Source organism: Oncorhynchus gorbuscha, unplaced genomic scaffold, assembly GCF_021184085.1.
Source record: "Oncorhynchus gorbuscha isolate QuinsamMale2020 ecotype Even-year unplaced genomic scaffold, OgorEven_v1.0 Un_scaffold_855, whole genome shotgun sequence".
NCBI classification, from domain to species: domain Eukaryota; kingdom Metazoa; phylum Chordata; class Actinopteri; order Salmoniformes; family Salmonidae; genus Oncorhynchus; species Oncorhynchus gorbuscha.
This window is the reverse complement of record NW_025745844.1, coordinates 272435-297755: the sequence shown is the minus strand read 5'-3', so window position 1 is coordinate 297755 and position 25321 is coordinate 272435. Positions and strand designations below refer to the sequence as shown.

General features: G+C 45.2%; 2 protein-coding genes across 2 annotated transcripts in view; both read left to right on the top strand.

The window, feature by feature from the left end:
- Window positions 1-3591: 3591 nt before the first annotated feature.
- LOC124020565 (E3 ubiquitin-protein ligase HECW2-like) lies at window positions 3592-10714 on the top strand (the record flags this gene model as incomplete). The annotated part of the gene is made up of 7 exons (XM_046335808.1): window positions 3592-3690; window positions 4783-4912; window positions 5298-5444; window positions 5879-5993; window positions 7132-7217; window positions 7440-7552; window positions 7864-10714. Coding segments are annotated over 7 exons (802 nt in total), but the record flags the coding sequence as incomplete, so codon positions are not given.
- A 1869-nt stretch (window positions 10715-12583) lies between these two features.
- spag17 (sperm associated antigen 17) overlaps window positions 12584-25321 on the top strand; it is a gene marked incomplete at its 3' end in the record, with an annotated part of 42174 nt that continues 29436 nt past the window's right edge. The window contains exons 1-10 of the mRNA XM_046335807.1: window positions 12584-12841; window positions 13049-13189; window positions 13259-13318; window positions 13478-13609; window positions 13909-14086; window positions 14315-14497; window positions 14720-14886; window positions 15457-15618; window positions 15786-15855; window positions 15972-16093. Coding sequence (XP_046191763.1) covers window positions 12737-12841; window positions 13049-13189; window positions 13259-13318; window positions 13478-13609; window positions 13909-14086; window positions 14315-14497; window positions 14720-14886; window positions 15457-15618; window positions 15786-15855; window positions 15972-16093 — 1320 coding nt within the window. The remainder of the gene's footprint in view (window positions 12842-13048; window positions 13190-13258; window positions 13319-13477; window positions 13610-13908; window positions 14087-14314; window positions 14498-14719; window positions 14887-15456; window positions 15619-15785; window positions 15856-15971; window positions 16094-25321) is intronic.

Below are 25321 nucleotides of genomic sequence, written 5' to 3'. Positions count from 1 at the left end.
TGGGTAATACCATGTTGTCTATACTAGGACCTGGGTAATACCATGTTGTCTATACTAGGACCTGGGTAATACCTGTTGTCTATACTAGGACCTGGGTAAACCATCTGTTGTCTATACTAGGACCTGGGTAATACCATCTGTTGTCTATACTAGGACCTGGTTAATACCATGTTGTCTATACTAGGACCTGGCTAATACCATGTTGTCTATACTAGGACCTGGGTAATACCATGTTGTCTATACTAGGACCTGGGTAATACCATGTTGTCTATACTAGGACCTGGGTAATACCATGTTGTCTATACTAGGACCTGGGTAATACCATGTTGTCTATACTAGGACCTGGGTAATACCATCTGTTGTCTATACTAGGACCTGGGTAATACCATCTGTTGTCTATACTAGGACCTGGGTAATACCATGTTGTCTATACTAGGACCTGGGTAATACCATCTGTTGTCTATACTAGGACCTGGGTTGTCTATACTAGGACCTGGGTAATACCATGTTGTCTATACTAGGACCTGGGTAATACCATGTTGTCTATACTAGGACCTGGGTAATACCATGTTGTCTATACTAGGACCTGGGTAATACCATCTGTTGTCTATACTAGGACCTGGGTAATACCATCTGTAATACCATCTGACCATTGTCTATACTAGGACCTGGGTAATACCATCTGTTGTCTATACTAGGACCTGGGTAATACCATGTTGTCTATACTAGGACCTGGGTAATACCATGTTGTCTATACTAGGACCTGGGTCTAATACCTGGGTAATCATGTTGTCTATACTAGGACCTGGGTAATACCATGTTGTCTATACTAGGACCTGGGTAATACCATGTTGTCTATACTAGGACCTGGGTAATACCATGTTGTCTATACTAGGACCTGGGTAATACCATGTTGTCTATACTAGGACCTGGGTAATACCATCTGTTGTCTATACTAGGACCTGGGTAATACCATGTTGTCTATACTAGGACCTGGGTAATACCATCTGTTGTCTATACTAGGACCTGGGTAATACCATCTGTTGTCTATACTAGGACCTGGGTAATACCATCTGTTGTCTATACTAGGACTGGGACATGTTGTCTATACTAGGACCTGGGTAATACATCTGTTGTCTAATACCATCTGTTGTCTATACTAGGACCTGGGTAATACCATGTTGTCTATACTAGGACCTGGGTAATACCATGTTGTCTATATTAGGACCCTGGGTAATACCATCTGGGTAATAATACCATGTTGTCTATACTAGGACCTGGGTAATACCACTAGGACCTGGGTAATACCATGTTGTCTATACTAGGACCTGGGTAATACCACCATGTTGTCTATACTAGGACCTGGGTAATACCATGTTGTCTATACTAGGACCTGGGTAATACCATGTTGTCTATACTAGGACCTGGGTAATACCATCTGTTGTCTATACTAGGACCTGGGTAATACCATCTGTTGTCTATACTAGGACCTGGGTAATACCAATACCATGTTGTCTATACTAGGACCTGGGTAATACCATGTTGTCTATACTAGGACCTGGGTAATACCATGTTGTCTATACTAGGACCTGGGTAATACCATCTGTTGTCTATACTAGGACCTGGGTAATACCATGTTGTCTATACTAGGACCTGGGTAATACCATGTTGTCTATACTAGGACCTGGGTAATACCATGTTGTCTATACTTGACCTGGGTAATACCATCTGTTGTCTATACTAGGACCTGGGTAATACCATGTTGTCTATACTAGGACCTGGGTAATACCATCTGTTGTCTATACTAGGACCTGGGTAATACCATGTTGTCTATACTAGGACCTGTCTATACTAGGACCCATGTTGTCTAACTAGGACCTGGGTAATACCATGTTGTCTATACTAGGACCTGGGTAATACCATGTTGTCTATACTAGGACCTGGGTAATACCATGTTGTTGTCTATACTACTAGGACCTGGGTAATACCATCTGTTGTCTATACTAGGACCTGGGTAATACCATGTTGTCATGTTGTCTATACTGGGACCTGGGTAATACCATGTTGTCTATACTAGGACCTGGGTAATAGGACCTGGGTAATACCATCTGTTGTCTATACTAGGACCTGGGTAATACCATCTGTTGTCTATACTAGGACCTGGGTAATACCATGTTGTCTATACTAGGACCTGGGTAATACCATCTGTTGTCTATACTAGGACCTGGGTAATACCATCTGTTGTCTATACTAGGACCTGGGTAATACCATGTTGTCTATACTAGGACCTGGGTAATACCATGTTGTCTATACTAGGACCTGGGTAATACCATCTGTTGTCTATACTAGGACCTGGGTAATACCATGTTGTCTATACTAGGACCTGGGTAATACCATCTGTTGTCTATACTAGGACCTGGGTAATACCATCTGTTGTCTATACTAGGACCTGGGTAATACCATCTGTTGTCTATACTAGGACCTGGGTAATACCATCTGTTGTCTATACTAGGACCTGGGTAATACCATCTGTTGTCTATACTAGGACCTGGGTAATACCATGTTGTCTATACTAGGACCTGGGTAATACCATCTGTTGTCTATACTAGGACCTGGGTAATACCATCTGTTGTCTATACTAGGACCTGGGTAATACCATGTTGTCTATACTAGGACCATCTGTTGTCTATACTAGGACCTGGGTAATACCATGTTGTCTATACTAGGACCTGGGTAATACCATGTTGTCTATACTAGGACCTGGGTAATACCATGTTGTCTATACTAGGACCTGGGTAATACCATCTGTTGTCTATACTAGGACCTGGGTCTATACTAGGACCTGGGTCTAATACCATCTGTTGTCTATACTAGGACCTGGGTAATACCCATCTGTTGTCTATACTAGGACCTGGGTAATACCATGTTGTCTATACTAGGACCTGGGTAATACCATGTTGTCTAATACCATACCATGTTGTCTATACTAGGACCTGGGTAATACATGTTGTCATGTTGTCTATACTAGGACCTGGGTAATACCATGTTGTCTATACTAGGACCTGGGTAATACCATGTTGTCTATACTAGGACCTGGGTAATACCATCTGTTGTCTATACTAGGACCTGGGTAATACCATCTGTTGTCTATACTAGGACCTGGGTAATACCATGTTGTCTATACTAGGACCTGGGTAATACCATGTTGTCTATACTAGGACCTGGGTAATACCATGTTGTCTATACTAGGACCTGGGTAATACCATGTTGTCTATACTAGGACCTGGGTAATACCATCTGTTGTCTATACTAGGACCTGGGTAATACCATGTTGTCTATACTAGGGCCTGGGTAATACCATGTTGTCTATACTAGGGCCTGGGTAATACCATGTTGTCTATACTAGGACCTGGGTAATACCATGTTGTCTATACTAGGACCTGGGTAATACCATGTTGTCTATACTAGGACCTGGGTAATATCATGTTGTCTATACTAAGACCTGGGTAATACCATCTGTTGTCTATACTAGGACGTGGGTAATAACATTTGTAATCTAAGTATCTTCCCTCTCTCTCCTTCCCTGTACAGGTTCCGTTTCAGCGGGCGTATCCTGGGCCTGGCTCTGATCCACCAATACCTACTGGATGCCTTCTTCACTCGACCCTTCTATAAGGGCCTGCTGCGCATGTACGTATCCACCACCTGGACTGTCTAATTCTAGCTATACACCAGGGGTATTCAACTCTTACCCTACGAGGTCCAGCCCCTGCTAGTTTTCTGTTCTACATGATCGTTAATTGCACACACCTGGTGTCCCAGGTCTACATCAGTCCCTGATTACAGGGGAACAATGAAAACAGCTGTGGAACAGGCTTTGAGGTCCAGTGTTGAATATAGGGCTTTATACTATATAACTAGAGAGTATTTGTCAGATATTTTAAGACTGTACCAGACATGTGGTTATGTAGATTAGTAGAGTTAACTGACCTCCTGCCTAAATACATTCTACACTACTCTACTCTATTCTATTCAACTCTACTCTATTCTGTTCTACTCTATTGTACTATATTCTACTCTATTTTACTCAACTCTATTATACTCTATTCTACCCCACTCTATTCTACTATATTCTATTCTACTCCATTATACACTACTCTATTCTACTATTTTATACTCTACTCTATTTTGCTCTACTCTGTTATACTATATTCTACTTTACTCTATTCTGCTCTACTCTATTATACTATATTCTACTATATTCTATTCTATTCTACTCTACTCTACTTTACTCTACTCTATTATACTATATTATACTCTACTCTATTCTACTCCACTCCACTCTATTCTACTCCATTATGCACTACTCTATTCTACTCTATTTTACTCAACTCTATTTTACTCTTCTCTATTCTACTCTACTCTATTTTACTCTACTCTATTTTACTCTACTCTATTCTTCTCTACTCCATTCTACTCTATTCTATTCTACTCTGCTCTATTCTGCTCTACTCTGCTCTATTATACTATATTCTACTCTACTCTGCTCGACTCTATTTTACTCTACTCTATTCTACTCCACTCCATTCTACTCTACTCTGCTCTATTTTACTCTACTCTATTCTACTCCATTCTTCTTTATTCTACTCTATTCCACTCCATTCTACTCTATTCTATTCTACTCTATTCCACTCCACTCTATTCTACTCTATTCCACTCCACTCTATTCTACCCTATTCCACTCCATTCCACTCTACTCTACTCTGCTCTACTATTCTATAGCCTATGTGAGCTGAGTGATCTGGAGTATCTGGATGAGGAGTTCCACCAGAGTCTCCAGTGGATGAAGGACAACGACATCGAGGACATGTTGGACCTCACCTTCACTGTCAATGAGGAGGTGTTCGGACAGGTGTGTGTGTGTGTGTGTGTGTGTGTGTGTGTGTGTGTGTGTGTGTGTGTGTGTGTGTGTGTGTGTGTGTGTGTGTGTGTGTGTGTGTGTGTGTGTGTGTGTGTGTGTGTGTGTGTGTGTGTGTGTGTGTGTGTGTGTGTGTGTGTTATGTGTGTGTGTGTGTGTAAGTTATAAAGCTCATGTGTGTGTGTGTGTGTTATAAAGCTCATGTGTATGTACTGTGTGTGTGTGTGTGTGTGTAAGTTATAAAGCTGTGTGTGTGTGTGTGTGTGTGTGTGTTATAAAGCTCATGTGTATGTACTGTGTGTGTGTGTGTGTGTTATAAAGGTCGTGTGTGTGTGTGTGTGTAAGTTATAAAGCTCATGTGTATGTACTGTGTGTGTAGATCACAGAGAGAGAGCTGAAGCCGGGCGGGGCCAACATCCCAGTGTCAGAGAAGAATAAGAAGGAGTACATTGAGCGCATGGTGAAGTGGCGTATTGAGAGGGGAGTGGTTCAGCAGACAGAGAGTCTGGTCCGGGGCTTCTATGAGGTACGATCTAGAACAAGGACTTTCTGAATAAAATATCTCCTCAAACATCTCCTGATACAGATTCTGATAAATGTAGACTCAGCAGTATCATCATACACACTGGGGCAACTTCCTGCTCACAGACATCAACAACAACTGGATTCAAATTGGGCAAGATGTAGCTGAAGGCTGTATGTGATAGGATGTGATAGGAAGGCTGTATAATGGGATTGAGTTTGTTTTAGTTGTGTTTGTAATAATAATAAATGCCATTTAACAGACTGTTTTAACCAGAGCGACTTGCAGTCATGCGTGTATACAGTTTACATATGGGTGGTGCTGGGACTCTAACCCAGCACTGTTACAAGCACCAGCCTCTACCAACTGGGATACAAAGGACCACAAAGGTTGTGGTCATGGTTTGTAGCCTGGATGCCCTGTGCTGTGTCATGCAGGTGGTGGATTCCAGGCTGGTGTCAGTGTTCGATGCCAGGGAGCTGGAGCTGGTGATAGCTGGCACCGCTGAGATAGACCTGGTGGACTGGAGGAGCAACACAGATTACAGAGGAGGTATGAGCAGGGGGAGAGGAAGAGGGAGGGTGGGAAATGGGGAGAGACGGGGGAGAGACGGGGAGATGGGGAGAGACAGGGGGAGAGGAAGAGAGGGGGAGACAGGGAGAGACAGGGGGAGACTGGGGGAGACGTTGAGAGACAAGGGGGAGACAGGGAGAGACAGGGGGGAGAGGAAGAGACGGGGGAGACTGGGAGAGACAGGGGGAGATGGGGAGAGACAGGGGGAGATGTGGAAAGGACAGGGGGAGAGACAGGGGGAGACGGGTAGAGACAGGGGGAGATGGGTACAGACGGGGGAGAGGAAGAGAATGGGGGAGACGGGGAGGGACAGGGGGAGACGGGGAGGGACAGGGGGAGAGGGGGGCAGGCTGGAGGAGCAACACAGATTACAGAGGAGGTATGAACAGGGGGGAGAGGAAGAGAGGGGGAGACGGGGGAGAGGGAACACCGGGAGCCCAAATGACACCCTATTCCCTATATAGTGCACAACTCTTATCAAAGGTATAGCACTACGTAGTGAATAGGGTGCCATTTAAGACACAGACAATAACTTTGTGTATTGCACCTTTCATAATGTCATTTTGAGCTGCTGTCTGGGTCTCAGGCAGCAGTAAAGATAGGCCATTGTTCCATTCAGATGTAGAAGGAAATGTTGTTTACATGTCTTTCCAATTAGGAAGAGCTGTTACAGAAAGAAGTGTATATACCAGTATACCCTAGCTAGCTAGCTGTCTGGTTGAACAGCTGAAGTAACTAGGCCTACCAGAGAGAAAGGCCAGTATATACCAGTATACCCTAGCTAGCTAGCTGTCTGGTTGAACAGCTGAAGTAACTAGGCCTCCCAGAGAGAAAGGCCAGTATATACCAGTATACCCTAGCTAGCTGTCTGGTTGAACAGCTGAAGTAACTAGGCCTACCAGAGAGAAAGGCCAGTATATACCAGTATACCCTAGCTAGCTGTCTGGTTGAACAGCTGAAGTAACTAGGCCTACCAGAGAGAAAGGCCAGTATATACCAGTATACTCTAGCTAGCTGTCTGGTTGAACAGCTGAAGTAACTAGACCTACCAGAGAGAAAGGCCAGGCTGCTGAGTGACTCATGTCTGTCTGTCTGTCTGTTTTCCTGTCTCCCTCAGGTTACCATGACAACCACATAGTGATCCGTTGGTTCTGGGCGGCGGTGGAGAGGTTCAACAACGAGCAGAGACTCAGGCTGCTACAGGTGGGGGTGCACACACACACACACACAAACAAACACAAACAAACACACACACACACACACACACACACACACACACACACACACACACACACACACACACACACACACACACACACACACACACACACACACACACACACACACACACACACACACACACACACACACACACACACACACACACAGTGAGTAACAGCGACCTTCTTCTTTCTGTTCTGTTAGTTTGTGACGGGTACCTCCAGTATTCCCTATGAGGGTTTCGCCTCTCTCCGAGGCAGCAACGGACCCCGCAGGTTCTGTGTGGAGAAATGGGGCAAAGTTACCTCTCTACCCAGGTAAACTACTGTGCTGACTTCACTTGTAAGGCCAAGGGAACTGACTACACTTGTAAGGCCAAGGGAACTAACTTCACTTGTAAGGCCAAGGGAACTAACTTCACTTGTAAGGCCAAGGGAACTAACTTCACTTGTAAGACCAAGGGAACTAACTTCACTTGTAAGGCCAAGGGAACTAACTTCACTTGTAAGGCTAAGTGAACTCATGTAGTGTATTATCAATTTGAGTATAATGTATGAAAAGGTATTATACAGACCGAAGCATATTGTTGTTGTTGTTTTCACTGTGTTTGCGGTTGTCTCCTCCCCAGGGCTCACACCTGTTTCAACCGGCTGGACCTCCCTCCATATCCATCCTTCTCCATGCTGCACGAGAAGATGCTCACTGCCGTGGAAGAGACCAGCACCTTCGGCCTGGAGTGATGACCCCTATCACCTTTATCCTTTAACCCCCACTCCTGCTACGACCTTTGACCCTGACCTCTGAACTGTAGTATCACAGAGGTAGAGGAACCCAAGGGGTTCAAGGGGATGACTGTCTAGTCTGTCTGGCACCCTGTTGTATATTTATACACACTCACCTTCCTGAAGTGAGCTGAACAGAGGAGAATAGACAGATGTGTATCAGAGGGCATGACCCCTGCACAACGCCAGGGTTTCCCTGTGACGGTTAAGGTCACTTAGACACACTGCCAACACAAACCAAAGGAGAGCACCCTATCACTCACACCCTTGTTACTCCAATAAACCAATGGGAGAGATGGACTCGTAAGCCTCCAACCAATCGCACAATCAAGGAACAAAAACCAAGACCCGGAGTGAGACTCCAACTGGCTCATCACGTTTTATTATTTAAAATACGGATTTCCAGTGGAGTCACGTAAGGAAGGTGGTGGTCGAGCTTTTCCTGGAGAGCAAAACCAAAGCTGCTTTATCTCACTGAGAGGCTGAGGCCGACATCACAGGACATCTCTCCTCTGATAGGCTGAGGCCGACATCACAGGACATCTCTCCTCTGATAGGCTGAGGCCGACATCACAGGACAGCTCTCCTCTGAGAGGCTGAGGCCGACATCACAGGACATCTCTCCTCTGAGAGGCTGAGGCCGACATCACAGGACATCTCTCCTCTGATAGGCTGAGGCCGACATCACAGGACATCTCTCCTCTGAGAGGCTGAGGCCGACATCACAGGACATCTCTCCTCTGAGAGGCTGAGGCCGACATCACAGGACATCTCTCCTCTGAGAGGCTGAGGCCGACATCACAGGACATCTCTCCTCTGATAGGCTGAGGCCGACATCACAGGACATCTCTCCTCTGATAGGCTGAGGCCGACATCACAGGACAGTGTTGCTCCTGGAGAAGGGGATGAGAGAAGAGAGGAAGAGATGAAGGAAGACGATACAGGTGCTCTTCAGCTGCTGTGGCCACGCCTCCTGTCCTGTCAGGGAAAGAGAACCAACCAATCAAGTTCCAGGCAGCTTTGTGACCTGAGCTTGTTGAACACTCTGACAGGTGTGTTCTAGAACAGAACACTGAAGTAGCCTATCGTGATGCGGTGGTGTTTGTGTGGTGAAGCTGAACTTGAATCTCTCTACAGGCTTTTCTGCAAAATGTATTTTGTAACGGCCACAAACAATGATATGTTTTTGAATGTACTGACTGATATCACGATGATGCGCTTGAATGTGTCGTTTTTGTACGTCGCTCGATGACTCGTCAAATCTAAATGGCTGCCTCATTCTTACCAAACTTCAGGGCAAGCTATTAGCACGAATAACCAAACTCAGCTACGGTTTGTTTCGATAAAGACATTACATCGAGTTGGTCTTCCCATAATGTTAGACACAAGCTCTCACACACTCTTTCAGTGTTTTAGCTGTTTTCATTGTTTGCAAGTATGTTGATTGTCATCGTTGCTTTATCATTGAACTACACTGCCAGAGTAGAGGGTGATCTGAACTTTTCAAATCCGTCATGTTTGGTTGTTGCTCTTGTTTTGAACTTGCTTCTACTTTTTCTCCTTCTGTACATTATCCTGATTGCCACCTAATTGAATACGTTGATATGTTCCTATTTCAATAGGGTTTGGGACCCCGATATAACATCGTATAATGACAGATGTTTGTATGACCATGATAATGAAAGTAAAACATGGTGATTAACAACCTGCATGTCGACACACACACACACACACACACACACACACACACACACACACACACACACACACACACACACACACACACACACACACACACACACACACACACACACACACACACACACACACACACACACACACACACACACACACACACACACACACACACACACACACACACACAGGCTTACATCATGCAATTATAATGTGATCTGTGTGTGGGTGATGGTAAGGTCAAGGGACATTTATAGCTTTATAGAGACTTGTGACAGAGAACATGTTAAAGTCATATATAAGCACAGGTGCCCATGGTGTGCTATTACACTGACTGTTTTGATGGGTGAAATGTTGGTTTTCAAGTGAGGGGAAAAAATATATTTTATAGACGTATCTACAGTACTAGGAAGTTTTAAGACGAGGAGTAATGAGAATATGAAGGAAGAGTTATAGAAACACATACATATTTGTCATGTTTTTCACTTCATATTCTGCCTTAGTCAGAAGGCCTTTGTCTGCCTTCTGATAACACCATATTCTACTCTCAGGGTGCGTTCCAGGTCGCGCTTTATTGCAGTCGCGCTGCTGCTGAGCATTTTAGCCGATTACCATATTATATGTATATCATATTAATGTGTTTCCAGAGAGGTAAATACTGTTCCAGACGTTATCAGCTGAGCAGTGTGTCGACTGCAATAACGATGACATGAAACGCGCCCGATGTTTTTGTTTCAGGGCTGTGACCCCACCCAACCACCATCACATCCCGAGACTGTGGAATGTAGCTAACAGAATGTAAGGGACTGAAATAGAACAACTTCCTGCATTCTCTTCCATCATCCCAGGGCCAGTGAGAGACTGATGGCAGATACATTACATGTATTACGTTAAAACATACTAACAGAAAGGGAAGTGCACAGTTGCATTACATGTATTTTATTTTTAATTTTTTAGACATTTTAGTAATAAATCAGACGCTCTTATCCAGAGCGATTTACAGTTAGTGCATTCATCTTAATAAAATGTAGCTAGGTGGGACGGGCTCTAGTGTAGTTTTTGAGCATAGACTGAAAGACTGAAGCTAGGGAGGGGAAGTTTATCTTGGTGTTTCGCACCATGGTCTTGTAGTGGATGGGAATACTGTACATGTCCTGGGATGGCTTGTAAGAAGTTCGTATAACTTTTTACGTACTGACAGTACACGTTTCTCCGTCTGCAAATTAATGATAGTGCTGTCCTGTGTAGGCTGTATTTTCACCAGGGGTCTCCAACAGTTCGATTCGCTACAGTAGCTCGCAGTCTACCTATGAGTAGCTCGCAGTCTACCTATGAGTAGCTCGCAGTCTACCTATGAGTAGCTCGCAGTCTACCTATGAGTAGCTCGCCAAACGATTATGAAAGTACTTGCAATTTTCACTTGTTCCACGACAAACTGTCCAACAAACTGTCATAAACAAATCCCACAAGTGTCAGACAGCGCAAGCTCCCAGCTACTATCTAATTAACGCAAAATTGACATTTTCCCACCCCTGGTTAGCCAGGGTGGGAAATGTTAAAAAGCCAAACCTAACAATATGTGGCAATGAATTCCCAGCAACATTGCCCCTGTCTGTCTGAGTGGTGCGCACGTTTGTCCATCACTCCAGCCAGTTGACGTGATAAACCATCATGTGAGTTGACAGAAATACTTTCCCTGAAACCTTTCCCATTAAATATGTATTGCAAGTAGGCTCACCTGGCAGAAGAATATCATGAGTATCTGTTATTTGAAAACTTTGCCATGAAATGCGCAGCAGTATGGAACTATTGCTAGACTGGCACATTCCTCACTCAGATGCGCAATTACAGGAAAATTACACAAAGATATCTACATTTTGTTAGTTTTCTTCCAGACCTAAAAAAGAAATTGTCCTCAGAGAGGATTTAACAAGTGACATGGACTCAGAACATCCCATTTCGTTGTTTCCATCAACATTTGTAATTTTGAAAGTGAAAAAAATGATAAAACCAGGAAAAGCAACACTGACAACAAATCTCTGATTATAGAGTTGTTTGTTAATCGTTATTGTACCAGGTATGTTGACAGAAAATATACTGCACTACTTTCTCTTGTGTATCAAGGACCCGGAGAAGAGTTGCAGGGGAGAGGAGAAGAATGGGCCTATTTTAAAATCTAGTAAGAAATGAGTAGATCTAATGCCAGAAAAGGTTGGAGACCCTGATAGGCACTGAATGTACCAATGTTTTGGGGCTTTAATTGGGGCTTTTGACTCTATTCATCCAAGTCTCGGTCTCTTAACCTCCATGGTCTTCACATTCACCACCATCACTGAGTAACCGATAGCCCATCACACCAACCCACTACTTCTTTACTCACAGAAACACTTTAACTACAACACAACATGCATATATATATTATCACCAATTGTGACCAATTTGAAAGTTGCATCCATGTTTCAGTTGTTCTCACCTTTTTGTAATGGAATGTTGTGCCTGTTCCTCTGTGGCTGTCTGTCTGCCTGTCTGGTCCTGTGACCGGCAGGACTCTAGGATGAGATACTACTGTCTGCTGGGGGGTTCAAGGCTGTGTCTGTGTCAGAGCTTCACTCTATGCAAAGCTTTGTTCTCCATGTCACTCCTTATGATTGAATGAAAAAACCTGATAAAAAAAATAATTGATTAAATGTGTCTTTTTGTGTTGAGAGTTGAACATGGATTTCTATTAGTAGTGGTATATTCAGTATTGCGTCTTTTGGCAATTTGTTTCATAAATTAATAAATAAATAAAATTCAAAGGTAAGATGTAATTTTGCATGACTGATCCCGCCCCTTCAACCTGTTGCCAAGAGCAACCGAAGCGTCAGGGGACTGTACACAGAAGAGCCATGCAAGCTAACGTCAGCTAGCAAGCTAACAGATAGAAGTGGCTGGTTTAGTTTACGTTAAGTTCAAGAGATTTCATAATATAATGCAATTTGATTCAAGTCAATAGGTCAGTTTCTCTCCAACAACGGTAAGGAAATGCCACCAAAAAGAGTGAAAAGCGGGACAGTGTCTGCTGCTGGTGCAACGGCAGTTGGAAACAAAGGTTGGGAAACTGGACTCACTAATGCACCATTTGAGGAGGTAGGTGACGTTAACAGCTTGCTATCTTTAGCTAGAACTTTAGTAAAGCTAGATATCTAGCTAGTGAAACGCTATTTAAACACACTAAACTTTAAGTGGCCAGCTACGAAAGCAGAGAGTGACTTCACTTGGCTATGTTGTTGTTCTTCACTGATCAGTGTTGTCTGATGATGATGATGATGATGATGATGATGATGATGATGCTAGGAGACTTGGAAGGCCAGCATTTCTCTGGTGGTGGGAGAGAGGCTGGAGGATGAGGAGCTGATCGGTGCTCTGCTGCTGGCCGTACAGCAGCCCCTACGCAGGCTCTTCAGCGTAGTCACCTGGGACACCACCCTAGAAAAGGTCAGTAAACACAAAGTCTGATTGTTCACAGTCAAGTGTCTATCAACCAATGAATGAAATGCTTCACAGATCCATGAACTGGGAAACCCAAAAATCAAGAAGACCAAGGATGTACCCATGTTTTATGAGGTATGTAATGCACCCATTTTTCAGTCAAATGTGCTCTATAGGCTATTCATTTCAAAACACACATGTACAAAGCAGCAAAGAAAGAGTCTTGCACTATAAATTAGAACTATTACTCAGTCTCTGTCTATTCTACATCAAGTATGTTGTTTGTCTATGAAGGTGATGGAGGCAGCCAAGGTCCTGCTGGATGCAGGAGAGGAGCTGCCCTGTGACCTGCTGGGTAAACTGCTCAAGTTCCAGCTCCTGGGAGTCAAGGCCAACGACCAGCAGAAGAGAGCCACAGAGATGAGGGTAGGAAGGAACTCCTGACAGCCATTAACAATCATCAGTTATCTTATCGCCCTGGCAACAGTCAGCTTTCCTAGAGACTCTTTTGAAGTGTTATTGTCAGATCGAGTCAGAGTTATAGTAGTATTGTAACATGGGTGATAAGAAACCTTGTCTGAGACATGAAGACTAGCCTGCGCTACCTGTTCATGCCTAGGCTTCAGCTCAGCAGGCTAACGCAGTCTTCCTTCACAGAGGAGACCCGGATTTGAACCGCAGTATGCAGTATTAGCACCACTTTAGTTTAATCCACTCTCTCCCAGGCTGCTGAGGAGAAGGGTAAGGGCAAGGCTGGCAATGCCTCCCCAACCAAAGACAAAGGTGGTGCAAAGCCTGCCGCCAAAGGTGACAAGGGGAAGAAAGGGGCAGAGCCCAGCGCCCCAACCAAGGACACCAAGCTGAAAAAGAGGGGCGAGGAGGATGAGACCAACAAGTATATAGGTGAGAAGTCTACTCTGTCTCAATCATCACACATACAGTATAGTAGTACTGTTAGGTTGTTAGTATGAGGTTGGTCGTCACTTTGTGATGGGGTGGTTCTCTCTCTCTCTCTCTCTCTCTCTCTCTCTCTCTCTCTCTCTCTCTCTCTCTCTCTCCCTCTCCCTCTCTTCTCCCTCTCTCTCTCTCTCTCATATATATATATATATGCTTTCATGTGTGTGTGTCTAGATGATGAGCCAGACGATGGTCCTCAGCACTACATCCTGGTGGTGGGCTTCCAGCAGGCTCAGCTGGTCTCTGTGCTGGACTCCCTGGGGGTCCATGTGTCCAACGTTATCAAGCTGACCTCACAGAGACCAGACCGGCCAGAGGGATCACTGGAAGGGAGTGATGACAAACCCCTGGATGTGGGTAAGACATAGATTGGCATCAATGTGTGGGTTTGGATTGATTAAACCTGGGATCTTGAATGTTTTGTTCCACTGGTTTCATTGTACAGTCAGGGTAAACTGAATCAAGCACAGCAGAGGTATTTCTGACAGTATTGCATATTGTCAGTACAGTATTGATCTATCAATCAATCTAATTTTAATGTGATTTGTGTTGCTAAATGCTGTTATTGTGTTCCGGTAGACGCAGAGACTAACATTAGGAGAAGACAACGGGAGCAGTTCTGGGGTCAGTTGGAAGGGGTGCTAAACAGTGGCTCAGCATTCTCCAAGCTGTTTGATGTGGCCCGCCTCAGTCACACCATTAAAGAGATCCTGCCACCACAAGACAAGGATAGCCCAGAGGCTATGGTGATTTCCTCTTCTTCTTCTGCTTCTTCTGCAACTTCAGCTGCTGCTGCTTCTTCTGCTTCTTCTTCTTCTGCTGTTGCTCCTTCTTCTTCTTCTGATTCTTCTTCTGCTGCTTCTTCTTCTGCTTCTTCTGCTGCTTCTTCTTCTTCTTCTTCTGCTGCTGCTTCTTCTGATTATTTTTCTTCTGCTCCTGCTCCTTCTTCTTCTGATTCGTCTGCTGCTGCTTCTTCTTCAAAACCTTCTTCTTCTGCTGCTTCTTCTGATTCTTCTTCTTCTGCTTCTTCTGCTGATTCTTCTTCTTCTTCTGCTGCTGCTTCTTCTTCTTCTGCTGCTTCTGATTCTTCTTCTTCTGCTTCTTCTGCTGCTGCTCCTTCTTCTTCTTCTTCTGTTCTTCTTCTTCTTCTTCTTCTTCTTCTTCTTCTTCTTCTTCTTCTTCTTCTTCTGACGAGAAGGCCGAGAGTCTGACACCTAAGCAATAAACATTGACAAGAGCAGTGTGCGGGTCTTTCTTTAATTCTGATTATTTTATATAATGTACTTAAAATGCCATGTTAATATGTTGTGTTGTAGCTTGGGTTTGGGACACGTCTGTTTGAAGACGTGGCGTGTCTGATCTATGACTGTCTGGACTGGAGGAGACAGCATCAACACTACCTGAACAACATGAGACTGGTCCAGGTGCCATCTGTCCCCAGGACTGTGGCACTCACCACCCAGGACAGTCCTGCAGAGGTACTGTACCAGAAACACACATGCATGCTCACACAGGATGTACTGACTGGTGGATGGAGCAGGAAACCATACTGAATATACACAATACTGTCTTTATTTCCTGTAGACCTGTTTTCTGTTTCTACATGTAGCAGAAATGTTGAGGAATATTTTCTGTCATATCTCAGACGGTTCAGACCACAACACCTCAGACACCTGGGACCAAGAAGAGACAAGCCCAAGAGGAAACCACTCCAGGTATTCTACAGCTTCACAAACACACTGGAGGACAGTTGATGTTATAATGGATAGTTCTAGCTGAATGAAAGTGAATTGACCCTAACCCAGGGAGCTGATGTCTGTTGTTGTCCCAGCAGACCCTGAACCGGCTGCTCTGAGTACTGATGTGGACATGCGTTACTATAACGACCTGCTGGACCAGATTCCTCCTGAAGCATCCTCTGTTCCCCTCATACTACACTGCATGCTGGAGCAGGTTCTGTTCTCTTCATACTACACTGGAGCAGGTTCTGTTCTGTTCCCTTCATACTACACTGGAGCAGGTTCTCTTCCCTTCATACTACACTGGAGCAGGTTTTGTTCCCTTCATACTACACTGGAGCAGGTTCTATTCTGTTCCCTTCATACTACACTGGAGCAGGTTCTGTTCCCTTCATACTACACTGGAGCAGGTTCTGTTCTCTTCATACTACACTGGAGCAGGTTCTGTTCCCTTCATACTACACTGGAGCAGGTTCTGTTCCCTTCATACTACATTGGAGCAGGTTCTGTTCCCTTCATACTACACTGGAGCAGGTTCTGTTCTGTTCCCTTCATACTACACTGGAGCAGGTTCTGTTCTGTTCTTTTCATACTACACTGGAGCAGGTTCTGTTCTGTTCTCTTCATACTACACTGGAGCAGGTTCTGTTCCCTTCATACTACACTGGAGCAGGTTCTGTTCTGTTCTCACTACACTGGAGCAGGTTCTGTTCCCTTCATACTACACTGGAGCAGGTTCTGTTCCCTTCATACTACACTGGAGCAGGTTCTGTTCTGTTCTCTTCATACTACACTGGAGCAGGTTCTGTTCTGTTCTTTTCATACTACACTGGAGCAGGTTCTGTTCCCTTCATACTACACTGGAGCAGGTTCTGTACTGTTCTCTTCATACTACACTGGAGCAGGTTCTGTTCCCTTCATACTACACTGGAGCAGGTCCTGTTCTCTTCATACTACACTGGAGCAGGTTCTGTTCCCTTCATACTACATTGGAGCAGGTTCGGTCCTGTTCTCTTCATACTACACTGGAGCAGGTTCTGTTCCCTTCATACTACACTGGAGCAGGTTCTGTTCTGTTCCCTTCATACTACACTGGAGCAGGTTCTGTTCCCTTCATACTACACTGGAGCAGGTTCTGTTCCCTTCATACTACACTGGAGCAGGTTCTGTTCTCTTCATACTACACTGGAGCAGGTTCTGTTCCCTTCATACTACACTGGAGCAGGTTCTGTTCCCTTCATACTACACTGGAGCAGGTTCTGTTCCTTCCTTACTACACTGGAGCAGGTTCTGTTCCCTTCATACTACACTGTAGCAGGTTCTGTTCTCTTCATACTACACTGGAGCAGGTTCTGTTCCCTTCATACTACACTGGAGCAGGTTCTGTTCCCTTCATACTACACTGGAGCAGGTTCTGTTCCCTTCATACTACACTGGAGCAGGTTCTGTTCTCTTCATACTACACTGGAGCAGGTTATGTTCCCTTCATACTACACTGGAGCAGGTTCTGTTCTGTTCTTTTCATACTACACTGGAGCAGGGTCTGTTCTCTTCATACTACACTGGAGCAGGTTCTGTTCCCTTCATACTACACTGGAGCAGGTCCTGTTCTCTTCATACTACACTGGAGCAGGTTCTGTTCCCGTCATACTACATTGGAGCAGGTTCGGTCCTGTTCTCTTCATACTACACTGGAGCAGGTTCTGTTCCCTTCATACTACACTGGAGCAGGTTCTGTTCTGTTCCCTTCATACTACACTGGAGCAGGTTCTGTTCCCTTCATACTACACTGGAGCAGGTTCTGTTCCTTCATACTACACTGGAGCAGGTTCTGTTCTCTTCATACTACACTGGAGCAGGTTCTGTTCCTTCATACTACACTGGAGCAGGTTCTGTTCCCTTCATACTACACTGGAGCAGGTTCTGTTCCTTCATACTACACTGGAGCAGGTTCTGTTCCTTCATACTACACTGGAGCAGGTTCTGTTCTCTTCATACTACACTGGAGCAGGTTCTGTTCCCTTCATACTACACTGGAGCAGGTTCTGTTCCCTTCATACTACACTGGAGCAGGTTCTGTTCCCTTCATACTACACTGGAGCAGGTTCTGTTCTCTTCATACTACACTGGAGCAGGTTCTGTTCTACCTTCATACTACAATGGAGCAGGTTCTGTTCCCTTCATACTACACTGGAGCAGGTTCTGTTCCCTTCATACTACACTGGAGCAGGTTCTGTTCCCTTCATACTACACTGGAGCAGGTTCTGTTCCCTTCATACTACACTGGAGCAGGTTCTGTTCCTTCATACTACACTGGAGCAGGTTCTGTTCCCTTCATACTACACTGGAGCAGGTTCTGTTCCTTCATACTACACTGGAGCAGGTTCTGTTCCCTTCATACTACACTGGAGCAGGTTCTGTTCCCTTCATACTACACTGGAGCAGGTTCTGTTCCCTTCATACTACACTGGAGCAGGTTCTGTTCCTTCATACTACACTGGAGCAGGTTCTGTTCCCTTCATACTACACTGGAGCAGGTTCTGTTCTCTTCATACTACACTGGAGCAGGTTCTGTTCCCTTCATACTACACTGGAGCAGGTTCTGTTCCTTCATACTACACTGGAGCAGGTTCTGTTCCCTTCATACTACACTGGAGCAGGTTCTGTTCTCTTCATACTACACTGGAGCAGGTTCTGTTCCTTCATACTACACTGGAGCAGGTTCTGTTCCCTTCATACTACACTGGAGCAGGTTCTGTTCCTTCATACTACACTGGAGCAGGTTCTGTTCCCTTCATACTACACTGGAGCAGGTTCTGTTCCCTTCATACTACACTGGAGCAGGTTCTGTTCCCTTCATACTACACTGGAGCAGGTTCTGTTCTCTTCATACTACACTGGAGCAGGTTCTGTTCCCTTCATACTACACTGGAGCAGGTTCTGTTCCCTTCATACTACACTGGAGCAGGTTCTGTTCCCTTCATACTACACTGGAGCAGGTTCGGTCCTGTTCTCTTCATACTACACTGGAGCAGGTTCTGTTCCCTCCATACTACACTGGAGCAGGTTCTGTTCCCTTCATACTACACTGGAGCAGGTTCTGTTCTGTTCCCTTCATACTACACTGGAGCAGGTTCTGTTCTCTTCATACTACACTGGAGCAGGTTCTGTTCCCTTCATACTACATTGGAGCAGGTTCGGTCCTGTTCTCTTCATACTACACTGGAGCAGGTTCTGTTCCCTTCATACTACACTGGAGCAGGTTCTGTTCTGTTCCCTTCATACTACACTGGAGCAGGTTCTGTTCCCTTCATACTACACTGGAGCAGGTTCTGTTCCCTTCATACTACACTGGAGCAGGTTCTGTTCTCTTCATACTACACTGGAGCAGGTTCTGTTCTGTTCCTTCATACTACACTGGAGCAGGTTCTGTTCCCTTCATACTACATTGGAGCAGGTTCGGTCCTGTTCTCTTCATACTACACTGGAGCAGGTTCTGTTCCCTTCATACTACACTGGAGCAGGTTCTGTTCTGTTCCCTTCATATTACACTGGAGCAGGTTCTGTTCCCTTCATACTACACTGGAGCAGGTTCTGTTCCCTTCATACTACACTGGAGCAGGTTCTGTTCTCTTCATACTACACTGGAGCAGGTTCTGTTCCCTTCATACTACACTGGAGCAGGTTCTGTTCCCTTCATACTACACTGGAGCAGGTTCTGTTCTGTTCCCTTCATACTACACTGGAGCAGGTTCTGTTCCCTTCATACTACACTGGAGCAGGTTCTGTTCCCTTCATACTACACTGGAGCAGGTTCTGTTCTCTTCATACTACACTGGAGCAGGTTCTGTTCCCTTCATACTACACTGGAGCAGGTTCTGTTCCCTTCATACTACACTGGAGCAGGTTCTGTTCCCTTCATACTACACTGGAGCAGGTTCTGTTCCCTTCATACTACACTGGAGCAGGTTCTGTTCTCTTCATACTACACTGGAGCAGGTTCTGTTCCCTTCATACTACACTGGAGCAGGTTCTGTTCCTTCATACTACACTGGAGCAGGTTCTGTTCCCTTCATACTACACTGGAGCAGGTTCTGTTCTCTTCATACTACACTGGAGCAGGTTCTGTTCCCTTCATACTACACTGGAGCAGGTTCTGTTCCCTTCATACTACACTGGAGCAGGTTCTGTTCCCTTCATACTACACTGGAGCAGGTTCTGTTCCTTCATACTACACTGGAGCAGGTTCTGTTCCCTTCATACTACACTGGAGCAGGTTCTGTTCCCTTCATACTACACTGGAGCAGGTTCTGTTCCCTTCATACTACACTGGAGCAGGTTCTGTTCCCTTCATACTACACTGGAGCAGGTTCTGTTCCCTTCATACTACACTGGAGCAGGTTCTGTTCCCTTCATACTACACTGGAGCAGGTTCTGTTCCCTTCATACTACACTGGAGCAGGTTCTGTTCTCTTCATACTACACTGGAGCAGGTTCTGTTCCCTTCATACTACACTGGAGCAGGTTCTGTTCCCTTCATACTACACTGGAGCAGGTTCTGTTCCCTTCATACTACACTGGAGCAGGTTCTGTTCTCTTCATACTACACTGGAGCAGGTTCTGTTCCCTTCATACTACACTGGAGCAGGTTCTGTTCCCTTCATACTACACTGGAGCAGGTTCTGTTCCCTTCATACTACACTGGAGCAGGTTCTGTTCCCTTCATACTACACTGGAGCAGGTTCTGTTCCCTTCATACTACACTGGAGCAGGTTCTGTTCCCTTCATACTACACTGGAGCAGGTTCTGTTCTCTTCATACTACACTGGAGCAGGTTCTGTTCCCTTCATACTACACTGGAGCAGGTTCTGTTCCCTTCATACTACACTGGAGCAGGTTCTGTTCCCTTCATACTACACTGGAGCAGGTTCGGTCCTGTTCTCTTCATACTACACTGGAGCAGGTTCTGTTCCCTCCATACTACACTGGAGCAGGTTCTGTTCCCTTCATACTACACTGGAGCAGGTTCTGTTCTGTTCCCTTCATACTACGCTGGAGCAGGTTCTGTTCTCTTCATACTACACTGGAGCAGGTTCTGTTCCCTTCATACTACATTGGAGCAGGTTCGGTCCTGTTCTCTTCATACTACACTGGAGCAGGTTCTGTTCCCTTCATACTACACTGGAGCAGGTTCTGTTCTGTTCCCTTCATACTACACTGGAGCAGGTTCTGTTCCCTTCATACTACACTGGAGCAGGTTCTGTTCCCTTCATACTACACTGGAGCAGGTACTGTTCTCTTCATACTACACTGGAGCAGGTTCTGTTCCCTTCATACTACACTGGAGCAGGTTCTGTTCCCTTCATACTACACTGGAGCAGGTTCTGTTCTCTTCATACTACACTGGAGCAGGTTCTGTTCCCTTCATACTACACTGGAGCAGGTTCTGTTCTCTTCATACTACACTGGAGCAGGTTCTGTTCCCTTCATACTACACTGGAGCAGGTTCTGTTCTGTTCCCTTCATACTACACTGGAGCAGGTTCTGTTCCCTTCATACTACACTGGAGCAGGTTCTGTTCTCTTCATACTACACTGGAGCAGGTTCTGTTCCCTTCATACTACACTGGAGCAGGTTCTGTTCCCTTCATACTACACTGGAGCAGGTTCTGTTCCCTTCATACTACACTGGAGCAGGTTCTGTTCCCTTCATACTACACTGGAGCAGGTTCTGTTCCCTTCATACTACACTGGAGCAGGTTCTGTTCCCTTCATACTACACTGGAGCAGGTTCTGTTCTCTTCATACTACACTGGAGCAGGTTCTGTTCCCTTCATACTACACTGGAGCAGGTTCTGTTCCCTTCATACTACACTGGAGCAGGTTCTGTTCCCTTCATACTACACTGGAGCAGGTTTCTGTTCTCTTCATACTACACTGGAGCAGGTTCTGTTCCCTCCATACTACACTGGAGCAGGTTCTGTTCCCTTCATACTACACTGGAGCAGGTTCTGTTCTGTTCTTCTTCATACTACACTGGAGCAGGTTCTGTTCTGTTCTCTTCATACTACACTGGAGCAGGTTCTGTTCTGTTCCCTTCATACTACACTGGAGCAGGTTCTGTTCTGTTCTCTTCATACTACACTGGAGCAGGTTCTGTTCTGTTCCCTTCATACTACACTGGAGCAGGTTCTGTTCTGTTCCCTTCATACTACACTGGAGCAGGTTCTGTTCCCTTCATACTACACTGGAGCAGGTTCTGTTCTGTTCCCTTCATACTACACTGGAGCAGGTTCTGTTCTGTTCTCTTCATACTACACTGGAGCAGGTTCTGTTCTGTTCCTTCATACTACACTGGAGCAGGTTCTGTTCCCTTCATACTACACTGGAGCAGGTTCTGTTCCCTTCATACTACATTGGAGCAGGTTCTGTTCAGTTCATACTACATTGGAGCAGGTTCTGTTCTCTTCATACTACATTGGAGCAGGTTCTGTTCTCTTCATACTACACTGGAGCAGGTTCTGTTCTCTTCATACTACACTGGAGCAGGTTCTGTTCCCTTCATACTACACTGGAGCAGGTCCTGTTCTCTTCATACTACACTGGAGCAGGTCCTGTTCTCTTCATACTACACTGGAGCAGGTCCTGTTCTCTTCATACTACACTGGAGCAGGTTCTGTTCCCTTCATACTACATTGGAGCAGGTTCGGTCCTGTTCTCTTCATACTACACTGGAGCAGGTTCTGTTCCCTTCATACTACACTGGAGCAGGTTCTGTTCTGTTCCCTTCATACTACACTGGAGCAGGTTCTGTTCTCTTCATACTACACTGGAGCAGGTTCTGTTCCCTTCATACTACACTGGAGCAGGTTCTGTTCCCTTCATACTACACTGGAGCAGGTTCTGTTCCCTTCATACTACACTGGAGCAGGTCCTGTTCTCTTCATACTACACTGGAGCAGGTTCTGTTCCCTCCATACTACACTGGAGCAGGTTCTGTTCCCTTCATACTACACTGGAGCAGGTTCTGTTCTGTTCTCTTCATACTACGCTGGAGCAGGTTCTGTTCTCTTCATACTACACTGGAGCAGGTTCTGTTCTGTTCCCTTCATACTACACTGGAGCAGGTTCTGTTCTGTTCTCTTCATACTACACTGGAGCAGGTTCTGTTCTGTTCCCTTCATACTACACTGGAGCAGGTTATGTTCTGTTCTCTTCATACTACACTGGAGCAGGTTCTGTTCTGTTCCCTTCATACTACACTGGAGCAGGTTCTGTTCTGTTCATACTACATTGGAGCAGGTTCTGTTCTCTTCATACTACACTGGAGCAGGTTCTGTTCTCTTCATACTACACTGGAGCAGGTTCTGTTCCCTTCATACTACACTGGAGCAGGTCCTGTTCTCTTCATACTACACTGGAGCAGGTCCTGTTCTCTTCATACTACACTGGAGCAGGTCCTGTTCTCTTCATACTACACTGGAGCAGGTTCTGTTCCCTTCATACTACATTGGAGCAGGTTCGGTCCTGTTCTCTTCATACTACACTGGAGCAGGTTCTGTTCCCTTCATACTACACTGGAGCAGGTTCTGTTCTGTTCCCTTCATACTACACTGGAGCAGGTTCTGTTCTCTTCATACTACACTGGAGCAGGTTCTGTTCCCTTCATACTACACTGGAGCAGGTTCTGTTCCCTTCATACTACACTGGAGCAGGTTCTGTTCCCTTCATACTACACTGGAGCAGGTTCTGTCCTGTTCTCTTCATACTACACTGGAGCAGGTTCTGTTCCCTCCATACTACACTGGAGCAGGTTCTGTTCCCTTCATACTACACTGGAGCAGGTTCTGTTCTGTTCTCTTCATACTACACTGGAGCAGGTTCTGTTCTCTTCATACTACACTGGAGCAGGTTCTGTTCTGTTCCCTTCATACTACACTGGAGCAGGTTCTGTTCTGTTCTCTTCATACTACACTGGAGCAGGTTCTGTTCCCTTCATACTACACTGGAGCAGGTTCTGTTCTGTTCTCTTCATACTACACTGGAGCAGGTTCTGTTCTGTTCCCTTCATACTACACTGGAGCAGGTTCTGTTCTGTTCTCTTCATACTACACTGGAGCAGGTTCTGTTCTGTTCCCTTCATACTACACTGGAGCAGGTTATGTTCCCTTCATACTACACTGAAGCAGGTTCTGTTCTGTCCCCTTCATACTACACTGGAGCAGGTTCTGTTCTCTTCATACTACACTGGAGCAGGTTCTGTTCTCTTCATACTACATTGGAGCAGGTTTCTTTTCTGTTCTGTTCATACTACACTGGAGCAGGTTCTGTTCTCTTCATACTACATTGGAGCAGGTTCTGTTCTGTTCATACTACATTGGAGCAGGTTCTGTTCTGTTCATACTACACTGGAGCAGGTTCTGTTCTCTTCATACTACATTGGAGCAGGTTCTGTTCTGTTCATGCTACATTGGAGCAGGTTTCTTTTCTGTTCTGTTCATACTACACTGGAGCAGGTTCTGTTCTGTTCAAACTACATTGGAGCAGGTTCTGTTCTGTTCATGCTACATTGGAGCAGGTTTCTTTTCTGTTCTGTTCATACTACACTGGAGCAGGTTCTGTTCTGTTCAAACTACATTGGAGCAGGTTCTGTTCTGTTCATGCTACATTGGAGCAGGTTTCTTTTCTGTTCTGTTCATACTACACTGGAGCAGGTTTTGTTCTGTTCATACTACACTGGAGCAGGTTCTGTTCTGTTCATACTACATTGGAGCAGGTTCTGTTCATACTACATTGGAGCAGGTTCTGTTCTGTTCATACTACATTGGAGCAGGTTCTGTTCTGTTCATACTACACTGGAGCAGGTTTTGTTCTGTTCATACTACACTGGAGCAGGTTCTGTTCTGTTCATACTACACTGGAGCAGGTTCTGTTCTGTTCATACTACATTGGAGCAGGTTCTGTTCTGTTCATACTACACTGGAGCAGGTTTTGTTCTGTTCATACTACACTGGAGCAGGTTCTGTTCTGTTCATACTACATTGGAGCAGGTTCTGTTCATACTACACTGGAGCAGGTTCTGTTCTGTTCATACTACATTGGAGCAGGTTCTGTTCTGTTCATACTACATTGGAGCAGGTTCTGTTCTGTTCATACTACATTGGAGCAGGTTCTGTTCATACTACATTGGAGCAGGTTTTGTTCTGTTCATACTACACTGGAGCAGGTCCTCCACTGTAGGCCCCAACCATCATCACCATACTACAGTCAACCAAGACAACAGTTGTTCAACCCTGTTCTCTTTGGGTTTAATCCATGTGGTTCATTGTATTACTGCATGTGTATTGTCTTACCCTCAAGGGTCCGTGTTGAAGTATTATAGTTGAGAAAACACCATTCTCCTCCATACCTTGACTTAGAGTTTACATGAAAGACTCTCCAGA